At 44.6% G+C, this 14,066-nt stretch overlaps 2 protein-coding genes across 2 annotated transcripts; both read left to right on the forward strand.

Moving 5' to 3' along the window:
• Positions 1 to 399: 399 nt before the first annotated feature.
• Positions 400 to 4,492, forward strand: LOC125508745 (vacuolar-sorting receptor 1). The gene is made up of 12 exons (XM_048673532.2): positions 400 to 907; positions 1,373 to 2,062; positions 2,146 to 2,234; positions 2,322 to 2,391; positions 2,482 to 2,565; positions 2,681 to 2,757; positions 2,863 to 2,944; positions 3,117 to 3,199; positions 3,293 to 3,350; positions 3,636 to 3,764; positions 3,979 to 4,085; positions 4,181 to 4,492. Exons 1-12 carry the CDS (start codon positions 586 to 588, stop codon positions 4,277 to 4,279), a joined length of 1,890 nt encoding a protein of 629 aa, XP_048529489.1. The 5' UTR covers positions 400 to 585; the 3' UTR covers positions 4,280 to 4,492.
• A 1,055-nt stretch (positions 4,493 to 5,547) lies between these two features.
• Positions 5,548 to 6,730, forward strand: CHIL (Chalcone-flavanone isomerase family protein). Its single transcript, XM_048673533.2, has 4 exons — positions 5,548 to 5,720; positions 5,810 to 5,914; positions 6,000 to 6,152; positions 6,237 to 6,730. Coding segments are annotated over exons 1-4 (654 nt in total). The 5' UTR covers positions 5,548 to 5,719; the 3' UTR covers positions 6,632 to 6,730.
• Positions 6,731 to 14,066: the final 7,336 nt, after the last annotated feature.

Here is a 14,066-nt window from a genome sequence, read left to right on the forward strand (position 1 = left end):
GCGGAAAGTGTTCACAACCACCTCTCTAGCCTACCTCTCTGCTTCTTCTTTTTTTTGAAGGAAAAAGAAAAAAGGACGCTCGCCAAGGGATGAGCCACAACGACCACTTTCAGAGAGCTGACATGGTGTCGGATTTGCGTTAAGATCTGTGTGACCAAATCAGACGGCAGGGACATTGTTTGCTGAAACCTGGCTGAGGGTCGCCAATTATCTCTATTTTCATGTACTAATAAAACTTACTAATTCCACCAGAAAAAGGAACCAAAACAGAACAAAGAAGAAGTGTTCAACTCTACGACGCTTTGGGTAAAGAAAAAAAAACAAAGTAAAAGAGGTTTTACCACCATGGCCTCTACGTAGTCCGTACCCTTCTCCTTTCCCGCAACCATCTTCTCCCCTAAAATCTCCCCAACTCCCAACTCCTCCGCCCATCCAAATACCATAAACGCACTCCAACACCTTCCTCCGCGTCCTAAAGTACCAGTCTTTCCGCTAAATCCCGCTTATCCCCCCGTCTTTCCTCGCCCGTACAGCCCCCGGAACCAAGATCGATCCTTCCTCGAGGCTCAGTCGCCGGATTGGAGCATGAGGCTCCGATCCGCGCCGCCGGCGACGCCGCGGCTGCTGCTGTTGCTGGCCGTGCTCCTGTACGGCTTCTGCTGCTGCTGCGAGGGGAGATTCGTCGTGGAGAAGAACAGCCTCAAGGTCACGGCGCCGGACTCTCTTAAGGGCAGCTATGAGTGCGCCATTGGCAACTTCGGCGTGCCGCAGTACGGGGGCACCATGGTCGGCGTCGTCGCCTACCCTAAGTCCAACCGGAAGGCCTGCAAGAGCTTTGACGACTTCGACATCTCCTACAAGGCCAAGCCCGGGTCCTTGCCCACCTTCTTGCTAGTCGACCGGGGAGGTGAGCAGATTACTGTAGAGAATTGTTTCCTTTCCTTTTGCCTGCACGGATATAATTGGCCCTAGAAGTGAGATAAGTATCTTTTGTTAATTCGTCTAGTCTTTTCTGTGCGTTGAAAATTAGATCTTGGCATGTGATGATAGTGATTGAGCTGAATGTTAGTTGACCGGATTTCGTACAACGACGAAATCCCTGTCTTACAGTCTGGGTCACACTTAGAATCTGAAAAGCCTTTACCGTGAACACCTCCTGTGATTTCTTTAGTACCCATGTCACTTTCTTGGTGTTTGACCTCTCTGTGATGTTCCGCTGATTTTGTTTCAGCCGATTCTTGTTTAACATTCTTATTTGTCTGCTTGGCCATGTTGCATTCTACTCGGTCAATTAAAATATGCTCAATCATGTTGTGTTTAAGTAAAATATGCCGTTGATTACATAAAACATGGTTTTTCCTGTTCTATATAGATTGCTTCTTCACAAAGAAGGCATGGAATGCTCAGAACGCGGGAGTGGCGGCTATTCTGGTTGCTGATGACAAGGATGAGCCTCTAATTACAATGGATACACCTGAAGAGAGCGGAAGGGCTGATTATTTAGAGAACATCACCATACCATCAGCGCTGATAACAAAGAGCTTTGGGGACAGACTCAGGAAAGCAGTCGATGGCGGTCACATGGTTAATGTGAATTTAGATTGGAGGGAGTCCCTGCCTCACCCTGATGAGCGTGTTGAATACGAGTTCTGGACCAACAGTAACGATGAATGTGGTCCCAAATGCGACAGCCAGATTGATTTCGTTAAGAGCTTTAAAGGACCAGCACAGATACTTGAGAAAAAGGGATACACACAGTTTACTCCTCATTACATTACCTGGTATTGCCCGGAGGCCTTCACACTAAGCAAGCAGTGCAAATCCCAGTGTATCAACCATGGAAGGTACTGTGCACCTGACCCGGAACAGGATTTCAGCAAAGGGTATGACGGGAAAGACGTGGTGGTTCAAAATTTGCGTCAAGTATGTGTTTATAAAGTTGCGAAGGAGAATAAGAAACCTTGGTTATGGTGGGACTACGTGACCGATTTTGCAATCCGCTGCCCAATGAAGGAAAAGAAGTATACCAAGGAATGTGCTGATGGAGTTATCAAGTCACTTGGTATGTTGGTCTTTGCATCGCCTCTTTATTATCTTTTAAGGTGAAGTGTAGATAATTGTATTGAACGTGTTCATGATTTTCAGGACTTGATCACAAAGCAATAGATAAGTGTATTGGTGATCCAAATGCTGATGAAGAAAATCATGTGCTGAAAGCTGAACAGGATGCTCAGGTTAGTACTTGGTACTTTTGTATGATTTATTTCTTCCATTCACCCCGCTTGTGATCATGTTGTATCATAATGGACCGTCTTACATAGATTGGCAAAGGTGCTCGTGGTGATGTCACTATCTTACCAACACTGGTCATTAATAATAGACAATACAGAGGTGTGTGCTCCGTCCACCAATGCAAATAACTATAGCTACCAGCAAAGTTACGTGGTTCTGGTTGTGCTTATCCTAGCATTTGTTTCTCAGGGAAACTTGACAAAGGGGCAGTTCTTAAAGCACTTTGTGCAGGTTTCCAGGAAACCACTGAGCCTGCCGTCTGCTTGAGTGAAGGTTAGTGCATTCATGTCCATACCCTTTTCCTTGGTGCTGCTTTGTGAGTAGGGCAAGCATAACCTGTCTTGTATCCTTCTCTTAAACATCTTCAAATCTTGTTATCCAATTGTAGATATACAAACCAACGAGTGCTTGGAGAATAATGGTGGCTGTTGGTACGATAAGGCTGCTAACATATCTGCATGCAAGGTACTTGTGGTGGTCTTATCTTCTCTGCTAAGTTCTAGTTCATGGGATAACACTCTTCTCTTTTTAGCATATGCATATGATGTTACTTGTGTGTTGTATATGTAGGATACTTTCCGTGGTAGAGTTTGCGAATGCCCGGTTGTGAAAGGTGTAAAATTTGTTGGTGATGGCTACATCCATTGTGAAGGTACCTATACAAGGAAATTAGGATAATATTTTCTTTGTTTATTTTTCAGTATTGAAATAATGTCATGGACCATACCCTGCCTCTGATAGTACTTTCTACCACTCTAACCCTATACCCGAACAAGCAAGTTTAGTCTCATTGAATATTGTTATACCTGCCCTTGTTATTTTAGCTTCAGGATCTGGTCGCTGTGAGATTAACAATGGTGGATGTTGGAAAGAGACCAGGAATGGCCTGACACACTCTGCCTGCACTGTAAGTCATCAGTTCAGATTTTTGCTAACCTTAATGCTGCCACATGTATTATCTGAAATCTAAAGGCATATTTCTGGTGTTCATAACCTGCAGGATGGTGGCTGTAAATGTCCAGTTGGGTTCAAAGGTGACGGTGTCCACAAATGTGAAGGTAAGAGTCAGTCCCCAAACTCCATTATGCTATCACAAGTGTTTGTTTGCCGTGCAGAATTAGTAGCTTTCAGTGCGCAAATGTGAATATGAACCTATAGGAACAATTCTTTTGGACTAACCTGTAGGTTGTAGTTTTTAAAAAATAACAAAAATGTTTTGTGTTTGAGTGAAGAAATATGAATATCCACCTAGAATTCCGTCACAATCCAAGCACACTGAACATTGTTGGTCATATTATTGGCACTCCTTAGTTGCTGTGCTGATGTGAAATATTTTGTGCTAGATGTTGATGAGTGCAAGGAAAGGACTGCATGCCAGTGCAAGGAATGCAAATGCAAGAACACTTGGGGAAGCTACGAGTGCGGGTGCGGTGGTGGCTTGCTGTACATGAAGGAGCATGATACGTGCATAAGTATGTGCATATCTCCTATAACAAGCTTACTATTGCCCCAGCAGTTGCGCCTATATACTTAAGCTAATTAAACCTGTGATATTTGGAGGCCATAAGATCCCCCAAAATGCAGGCTAGCTATAATAATCTATATGATGCTCGCTCATCTTATTTGTGTTTGTTTCTTCAATAGATTATCTATTAAAAGCTTACAAAGTCAACACATTTTATTCAGGCAAGGATGCAGGAGCACGGGTAGGCTGGAATTTCCTATGGTTTCTATTGTTTGGCCTAGCGGCAGTAGGAATCGCAGGATACGCGGTGTACAAGTACAGGATCCGGGTAAGATACTTGTACAGATTGACTGTTAGACATGGACAACTCTAGGCTGTCGTCTAAACCTTGTCTGTACTGCTTTTTTTTCTCTACATATACAGAGCTACATGGATTCAGAGATCCGCGCTATCATGGCGCAGTACATGCCCCTGGACAACCAAGGAGAGATCCCCAACCATTCTCACCATATTGAGATGTGAAGAGCAGCAGCACAGTTGGTATGTTTCAGCTTATTGGAAGGATGATTAGAGGAAGAGAAGAACACTTGTCTTGCATATGTTGTGTGTAGCGTACTCGGTCAGACCATCCTGTAAATTCGTTGGTAGATCAAACTGGAAGAGAAGCACTTTCCTTGTATGGTGTGATCAGCTCTTCCTTTTCTGTTTTTTAATCGGAGAAGAGATGCCAAACCATGTCATGTGTGCTTCTTTTAACTACTAGGTTCTCCTTTTTAACCCATGGTGATGATTATACTAAATTAGAGATTTGTTAAACTGGATGTAGATTAGCAGTAGTTCCAGCTGTCTTGCGTTGGTAAAAGAGGAGGAAGATAAGAGTACACGGTAGTAGCTTAACATCTCTCTAAAGGCTAAGTAGTAGTAGTATAATAATAATTGCATACCAGTACTTGAATTAGAAAGGGTGGCTGGATCATGTTAGGTTGTTGTAGAGGCCACGTCCGATTTTGATTGCAGGGAGTGGGACTCTCCAACAAATTTTGGAAAGGAATGGAATGACCTGCCTCTGTGCCCACTAACCCTGCACGCCTTCTACACCTTACCCTGTCCCCGCCTTATATACGAAAAAACAAAAAGACAATGGTGGATGCAGGAAGATGCTAGCAAGTACTGTTTAAGCTCCATCGCAAAATGCGTGTCTTAGATTTATCCAGATACAGAGGTTGTATCTTCTACACCTTACCTTGTCTCTGCAAAATGCTTGTCTTAGATTTAAACAGATGGGGTGTTGTATCTTCTAAACCTTACCCTGTCCTTGCATTGCCTTCTGTACGAAAAAACAAAAAGGCAATGGTCGATGTTGTATCTTCTACACCTTACCCTGTCCCTGCAAAATGCTTGTCTGTCCCTGCCTTCTATACGAAGAAACAAAAAGGCAATAGTAGATGCAGAAAGATGCTAGCAAGTAGGAGTATTACCCTCATCCCAAAAATCTTGTCTTACATTTGTCTATATATAGACATATCTAACACTGAAACATCTAGACAAATCTAACCTCTGTCTCAAATCACCTGTCTTAAATTTGTTTAGATAAAGATGTATCTAACACAAACGTGTCTGCATACGGTAGAAAAATCTAAAACAAATAATCAGAAACGGAGGGAGCACGTAGTAAAAGGAGAACCATTTGCGTGAACGATTGTTGACCACGAGATGCACCTAACCCCCTAAACCCTCCGCTGTTTGTTTGGACGCTTACTTCAGTGGTAGTTGTATCTCACAGTCTCAGTACAGCCACATGTCCACCCCTGCTATTCCCACCTACCCCTACTCCACCCCCATCGCACGGAAGCACGACGATAAAACGCCCACGCTCTTCCATCTCTGCCATAACAAACGCAAAGCTGCTCCATCAACTTCCTCTTTGTTTCTCTTTCATCTGTTGACCTCTGCAAGAAAACAAGTAAGCTTCTCCAGTTCTACTCTTATTAACTATCATGAGTGAAAAAGAAAATATATTCAGCTTTTGATCGAATTTCGCTTGAACTGCAGTGGGATCGGAGCAGGAGAAGAAGGCCGCCGCCACGGTGGAAGTGGAAGGCATCCCGTTCCCGCGGGAAATCGCCGGCGCCAAGGCGCTCTCGCTCGTCGGCCATGGCAAGCACCAGAATCCTGGACTGACGAAACCGATACGAATGCATCTTTTTTTATTTTTGACGAAAGTAAGTTCTTCAACGTGCAGGCGTCACGGACATTGAGATCCACTTCCTTCAGATCAAGTTCAACGCCGTCGGGGTCTACCTCGACGTCGACGGCGCCATGGAGCATCTGCAGGGCTGGAAGGGGAAGAGCCAGCTGATGGAGGACGAGGCTTTCTTCGACGCCCTGGTCTCCGGTGAGACGATGGATGCATGACAATCGACCTCCGACAAGTGACGTTGGTCATATGTTTCTGACACGATGTTGCGCGTGCATGCAGCTCCGGTGGAGAAGGTGCTGAGGGTGGTGGTGATCAAGGAGATCAAGGGGTCGCAGTACGGCGTGCAGCTCGAGAGCTCCGTCAGGGACCGCCTCGTGGCGGCGGACAAATACGAGGACGACGAGGAGGAGGCGCTCGAGAAGGTCTCCGACTTCTTCCAGTCCAAGTACTTCAGGCCCGGCTCCGTCGTCACCTTCCACTTCCCGGCCACGCCCACCGCCGCGTCAGAGATAACGTTCGTGACAGAAGGCAAGGAGGAGGCCAAGGTGGCGGTGGAGAACGCGGCCGTGGCGGAGATGATCCAGAGGTGGTACCTCGGCGGCGAGTCGGCGGTGTCGCAGACCACCGTCAGGAGCATCGCTGATAGTTTCGCGGCAATGCTCTCCTCACCATGATTCTTTTTTTTTGAGGGCACCATGATTCTTTTTTTACAAGTGCTGCTTACCTGCTTTTGCAATAAATCGATAAGTCACGATGAAATATTTCAAAAAACACTTGCTGGCGAAGCCTTACCGGAACTTTGGCAAGTCGATCCAACGCTGTACATCCAACCATTTCTAAATTTTTCGATAAAGAGCACTTTATTATATAGAGTAAACAATTTAAGTATTACATCCGGTCTTTCATAACTAAGATACACATAACTAAACCAAATCCAATCTTATAAAAAAAGACGAAATACAAGTATCCATGGAAAAAGACTGTATGACACATAAACCATTGGAGGGCCAATCCTAAAATCATGTTGTCATCCATGTCGGTTAAAAGTATTTCTAGCCATGTTCTCCAAGCGTGTACACACTTCCGTAATTAAACACCTCTCGATTCTCCACATGTTGTGACGACCATAAACAGAGCGTACCAGTACATTTGTAGATAACCTACAAAAGAGAAATACTTTTGCCGTTAAATACTTTATCATTTGTACATAGCCAAAGCGACCAAATAACGGTAAGCGCTCCCACCCTGAGAAGAATTCTAGACCTATACTCAATCCATGTTACGAGTTGCCAAATATATTAGCAACACTATGTGGAGGATACAAGGCAAAAGCTACTTAGATGTCTGACCATATAGAATGAGCCAATTTGCATTGGAAAAACAAGTGTTTTATTGTTTCGCCATGATGACAAAAAACACATTGTGTATTTTCATGTCAATTCCTCTTAATAAGGTTGTTCTTTGTAAGAATGACTCCTCGACGAAGATACCACACAAAGATTTTATTCTTAAACGGTATCTTCATCTTTCAAATCTTCTTATTGTTATCAACTCGCACCTGTGACTGGATCAGAGCACTATACATAGAATCCGCGGTGAATTTACCATTCACTTGTAGGTTCCACCGAAATTCATTAGCTCCTGGTGATAGTTGTATCGTGGATAGTCTCAGTTAGAAAGTGTTCCATGATTCAAGTCTGGGGTCAATTAAATCTCTTCTGAACGCCACATTTGATGGAAAGGATTCCAAAACCGTGGCGACAGTATCATCCTTGTGATGCACAATATTGTATACAACCAGAAATTGTTCTCGAAGTGTAGTATTTCCTAGCCACTTATCCTCCAAAAATCTAATTTCCGATAATTAATCTTCAATAGCAAAGGATCCATAGTGGAAGAAGTATTTCTTCATATCCATTAGCCCAGCCGAAAAGTGTGAGTCCCTAGGCTTCTAATATACTTGGGATACTGCCTTTAAGCCCACATATTTTCTCCTTAGAAGGGTTTTCCATGCACCATTTTCCGTTGGCGGTTTAGATAGCCATTTCCCGAGGAGGCCGGTATTTTTTAACCTCAAGGGCATGAGTACCCAACCCTCCTTGGTCTTTGGGACGACAAACCACACTCCATTTAGCCAGTTGATATTTTTTTTCACTATCTCCTTGCCAAAAGAATCGAAATAAAAAATAATCCAATCTATGTAATACTCCTTTAGGCAAAGGAAGAAAGAAATCATATATAGTACCATATTACTTAGCACTGAATTTAAGAGGACCAATTTTCCACCCAGAGATAGTAGTTTACCTTCCCAACTGCTTAAGTTTTTTTGTAGTCTCTCCTCAACGTGTTTCCATTCAACATTTTTGAGTCTCCGATAATGTATTGGTATCCCCAAATAACTGATCGGAAACGGGCCTAACCCGCAGCCAGATAATTCAGCGTAAAGATGGGCCTCACCAAAACAAAACAATTCACTTTTATGGAATTTTATCTTAAGACCCGAGAGGTGTTCGAGTGCTGATAAAATTAATATCAGATTCCTTGCTTTCTCTAGGTGACGATCCATAAACAGAATCATATCATCAGCATATTGAAGGATAGAAAGTCCACCATCGACAAGGTGATCAACTACCCCATCAATTTGACTATCAACGTTTGGATGCTCAATCATGACAAATAACATATCAACCATTATATTAAATAGCACGGGCAATAATGAGTCACCTTGTATCAATCCTTTCTTCGTTTCGAAGTAGCTGCCAACGACATCATTGACTTTAATGGCCACACTACCTCCTCAAACAAAGCTATGAATCAAAGTGCGCCACTCTGTAGAGAAGCCTTTCATTCTGAGAGTCTGTTGAAGAAAATACCACTTGATTTTATCATAAGCTTTCTCAAAGTCAATTTTGAGGACTACCCCATTCAACTTATTCCGATGTAGTTCACGAACCATTTCATGAAGGATTACCACCCCATCTAGGATATTTCTACCTTGCATGAGAGCAGTATGGGAAGGGCGAACCACATGGTCAGCCATCGAGTTTATCCTAATCATCGCAACTTTCGTGAAGATTTTAAAACTAACATTAAGGAGGCAAATATGTCTATACTGTTGTATCCTTACCGCCTCATTAACCTTAGGCAATAAAATTATCTCACCAAAGTTTAGGCGAAACAAATCTAGTTGTCCAGCATGGAGGTGGCCAAACAAATCTAGAAGGTTCGGTTTGATAACCTCCCAGAAGTTCTGATAGAACTCAGCTCAAAAACCATTTGGACCCGAGGCCTTGTTGTGCTCAATTAGGAAAACCGCCTTCTTTACCTCCTCCTCGGAGGAAGGATCTGTTAGAAGGTTATTTTTCTCAAATAGAAACTTGGGGAATATCATCTATTCGGGACTCATCCATCGAGAAGTTACCCTCTTCTCGAGCCCCAAACAGATTTTTATAATAATTAGTAATATACAATTTAAGTTGCCCATGACCTTCAATCGTACTCTCCTCCTGTATAAGAGAATGAATAAGTTTCTTCGGGTGTATGCCATTGACTACACAATGAAAGTATCTAGTATTCGAATCCCCTTTGAGAATAAATTGAGAGTTTGAATGCCGGTACCATTTGAGCTCCTCTTCTCTCAGAAGTCAAGCTATTTGTGCATTTGATTGGCTCTTGATTGCAATTTCATGTTCAGATAGCGGTCGAACCTCTGCTAGAGCTTCCAAGTCGTCAATAATAGACGTGAGATGAACCTTCTCTTTTTTGAGGATACCCACAGTATGCCTAGCCCAACCACTAAGGAACTTACATATTGCATGTATTTTATTATTCCATTTGTGTATTGGAGTACGCCCAGCAACAGGTTTCTCCCACACTTCCTTGACCATATCATGAAAGCATCACGGAGAAGCCAACCAAGTTCAAACTTTAATTTGCGTATACTCTGTGGTCGTGGCAAACTAGTGGTTAGAAGATGGGGGCATGGTCAGAGAGAGCCTCGACATGAGGTAATGCATGCACAAAAACCATAGGGAATTTAGATTCCCATTTTCTATCTGTTAACATGCGATCAAATTTCTCGGATGTTGGTTTGGGAAGACTGTTTGCCCAAGTGAGTGTTCTCCAATGATGGAAACCTCTCGTAAATCAAGACTCTCAATAACAACGTTGAACAGGAAAGACCAATGACGATCAAACCTACCACGACTTTTCTCGTTTGGAAATCTTAGCAGATTAAAATCACCACCTATCAGAATAGGACATGGATTATATTTTGCCAGATTAACCAGCTCACGAAGAAAGTCGGCCTTGAATTCATCCTGGGCTGCACCATACAGAGCGACAAGAGTCCATGTGAATTTGTTGACTTTGTTATGGATATGGATTTTAATATGATATTTACCATTCGAACTAGCCAACACATCCATAGTCCTACTATTCACGCCAAGTAATATGCCCTAGAATGACTCCTAGGCGAACGTGAAATACAAGTGAAGTCTATGCTGCTCGAAAGACGGTTAATAAGATTCACGTCTACCCGTTTCTGAAATAGCAAAAAAAATCTAGATCATGCACCCTATTGCAATCCGCAATGAATAAATATTTAGCCAAGTCATCAAGACCTCCGCTATTATAAAACATGTCATTCATTATGAAGCAAAGATTTAGACATTTTGGCCCTCTTAGATGACTTTTGACCCTTTTTCGAACGAGAGGCTTTAGATTTACATTGGGATGCTGTAAGTTCATGCAACGAACTAAGCCTAGGTTCATCCAAGCCCACATCCAAATCCTCTTCCACTACATGAGCTAGGAGCTGGCTATCTACTGTGGCATGCTCCTCCTCCTCATCTAGATGAGGGGGATTGGGTTTGCTAGAAACCAGTTGAGTAACCTTTAATCGGCCATACTCCATATGACTCAAAGCATTAGTCAAAATAGAAATTTCCATCTCATTAGTACCTAGACTAAGACCAACATTATATAGGTTTGAAGCAATTGTAGTAATAGAGAAAATTAAAAAGACTTGGATGACAAGAATATACCTGTGTTGTTGAGGTTATGTGATACGTCTCCAACGTATCTATAATTTTTGATTGCTCCATGCTATATTATCTTCTGTTTTGGACATTATTGGGCTTTATTATCCACTTTTATATTATTTTTGGGACTAACCTATTAACCGGAGGCCCAACCCAGAATTGCTGTTTTTTTGCCTATTTTAGGGTTTTGAAGAAAAGGAATACCAAACGGAGTCCAAACGGAATGAAACCTTCGGGAATGTGATTTTTGGAACAAACAAGACCCAGGAGACTTGGACCCTACGTCAAGCAACCAACAGGGAGGCCACGAGGTAGGGGGCGCGCCTACCCCCCAGGCGCGCCCTCCACCCTCGTGGGCCCCCTGTTGCTCCACCGACGTACTTCTTCCTCCTATATATACCTACGTACCCCCAAACGATCAGATACGGAGCCAAAACCCTAATTCCACCGCCATAACTTTCTGTATCCACGAGATCCCATCTTGGGGCCTGTTCCGGATCTCCGCCGGAGGGGGCATCGATCATGGAGGGCTTCTACATCAACACCATAGCCTCTCCGATGAAGTGTGAGTAGTTTACCTCACACCTTCGGGTCCATAGTTATTAGCTAGATGGCTTATTCTCTCTTTTTGGATCTCAATACAAAGTTCTCCCCCTCTCTTGTGGAGATCTATTCGATGTAATCTTCTTTTGCGGTGTGTTTGTTGAGACCGATGAATTATGGGTTTATGATCAAGTTTATCTATGAACAATATTTGAATCTTCTCTGAATTATTTTATGTATGATTGGTTATCTTTGCAAGTCTCTTTGAATTATCAGTTTGGTTTGGCCTACTAGATTGATCTTTCTTGCAATAGGAGAAGTGCTTAGCTTTGGGTTCAATCTTGCGGTGTCCTTTTTCAGTGACAGTAGGAGTCATTGTCGTGCCTGCCGGAATCGAAAAAAGGAATTTTCCTGATGTGGATCCCCACCTCCCGTCACCACAAAAAAGACACATCCGTGACATTTTGGGCCGAACGAATTTTTTTGTCATGCTTATGACACTTCTATGACGATAATTGTGACAAAACCAGGTATCATCATAGATGTGGTGGGCTCCTACTTCTATGACAAAAAATCATGACAGAAAATGGGCTTTTCGTCATGGGTGGGCCGGAGACGCAGCTGCATGACATTCTTTGGGCCGTCCATGACGGAAAAAAACCGTGGTAGAAGCGAGGGCGAGGAAAATATCGGGGAGTTCCCAGTTACGATGGGTGGTCGGGGGCCGAGCGATGCGCATTTCTCTCGTACACGTACGCGCGTGGGTGCGAGTCATTGGGCTCTGACTGAACCCGAGTGAGGCGTTCGCCTACTGAACCCGAGCGATTGCACTGCAGGCTACGCGTTACTGAACCTGAGCGATCGATCGATGGCTGTTAACTGAACCCAATCGAGCGATTCCTTCGCTACTGCTGCTAACTAAAGCCGATCAATGCTGCCTCTGGATGAATAGTTACCATTGTTGGGGGGGGGGGGTTGGATGAACAGTTCATGGTGGGGGGTTGGATGAACAGGACCCCGTGGTGTTGCCGCTGGATGAACATGACCCTGATCGATCGAGCCGGTTGGGGGTGGATGAACAGGACCCCGTGGAGGGCTGGATGAACAGGACCCCATGGAGGGCTGGTTGAACAGTAGCCGGTGGATGGGCTGGATGAACAGTAGCCCGTGGAGGGGTGGTTGAACAGGACCCCATGGAGAGGGCTGGTTGAACAGTAGCCGATGGAGGAGCGGTGGAGGCTGGATGAACAGGAGCCCGTGGGTGAACAGTCGCAGGTGGAGGCTAGAGGAGGTTGACGGTGGATGAACAGTAGCCCGTGGAGGCTGGAGGAGGTCGACGGTGGACATGAACAGTATCCCATGGAGCCCCGGTTTGCAGTACGCCACACCCCTCCGATGAACAGGACCCCCATTTCGACCGTAGCGCTCCAACACAAGTCCGTTTCCTTCGTTTTGCAGTACGCCACACCCCTCCTGATCAACAGGACCCCGTTTCGACCATAGGAGGTCCAAGAGAAGTCTGTTTCCTTTGTTTTGCGGTACGCCAGACCCCTCCCGATGAACAGGATCTCATTTCGACCGTGGCCGGTCGAACACAAGGCCGTTTCCTCCGTTCTGCGGTACGCCAGGCCTCGTGTCGATCGGCTATTCCATCCAAGCCGGTTGGCTCCCGATGAACACGACATATTCCGCTGCCTCCCAATAAACACGACGCATTCCGTTGCCTCCCGATGAACACGACGACGCAGCTTCTCCGTTCCGCCCCAACCATGTACACCATACCTGGCCGTACGTATGCGCGAGTAGGCGTTCGAGACCCCGCCCGTATGTATGTACGTGGCCGTATTTACTTTCTTGCACCCTGGCTGCTGTACGTACGTGTACACGATATTAACTGGACTGCGTGACATTCTATGTGCGCGCCTCTACTACGACACGTGCCCTTCCTTACACGACCACGGTTCATCGCTGCAGCCTATAGACAAACTGATCGACCAGTATGTACGTACATGTTCACGACCAGAATGACAACGCTACGTATGCTTCGACCAGGTGGGTCCCGACTGTCAGGCACTTCCTTGCATGCGAAGATGTAGCTAGTGGGTCCCAACAGTCAGGGGGAAACATTTTTTTTCACGGAATACGGTGGCCTGTCCGGTGGGTCCTGATATGTCTCCATCGTATCTTCTTTTCCAAACACTTTTGATCTTGTTTTGGACTCTAACTTGCATGATTTGAATGGAACTAACCCGGACTGACACTGTTTTCAGCAGAATTGCCATGGTGTTATTTTTGTGCAGAAATAGAAGTTCTCGGAATGACCTAAAACTTCACGGAGAATATTTTTGGAATTTATAAAAAATACTGGCGAAAGAATCAACACCAGGGGGCCCACACCCTGTCCACGAGGGTGGAGGGTGTGCCCCCTGTCTTGTGGGCCCCCTGAGGCTCCACCGACGTCAACTCCGACTCTATCTATTCATGTTTGGGGAGAAAAAAAAATCAGAGAGAAGGATTCATCGCG

Source organism: Triticum urartu, chromosome 5A (genome assembly GCF_056163025.1).
Source record: "Triticum urartu cultivar PI428250 chromosome 5A, HENAU_Tu73, whole genome shotgun sequence".
NCBI lineage: Eukaryota > Viridiplantae > Streptophyta > Magnoliopsida > Poales > Poaceae > Triticum > Triticum urartu.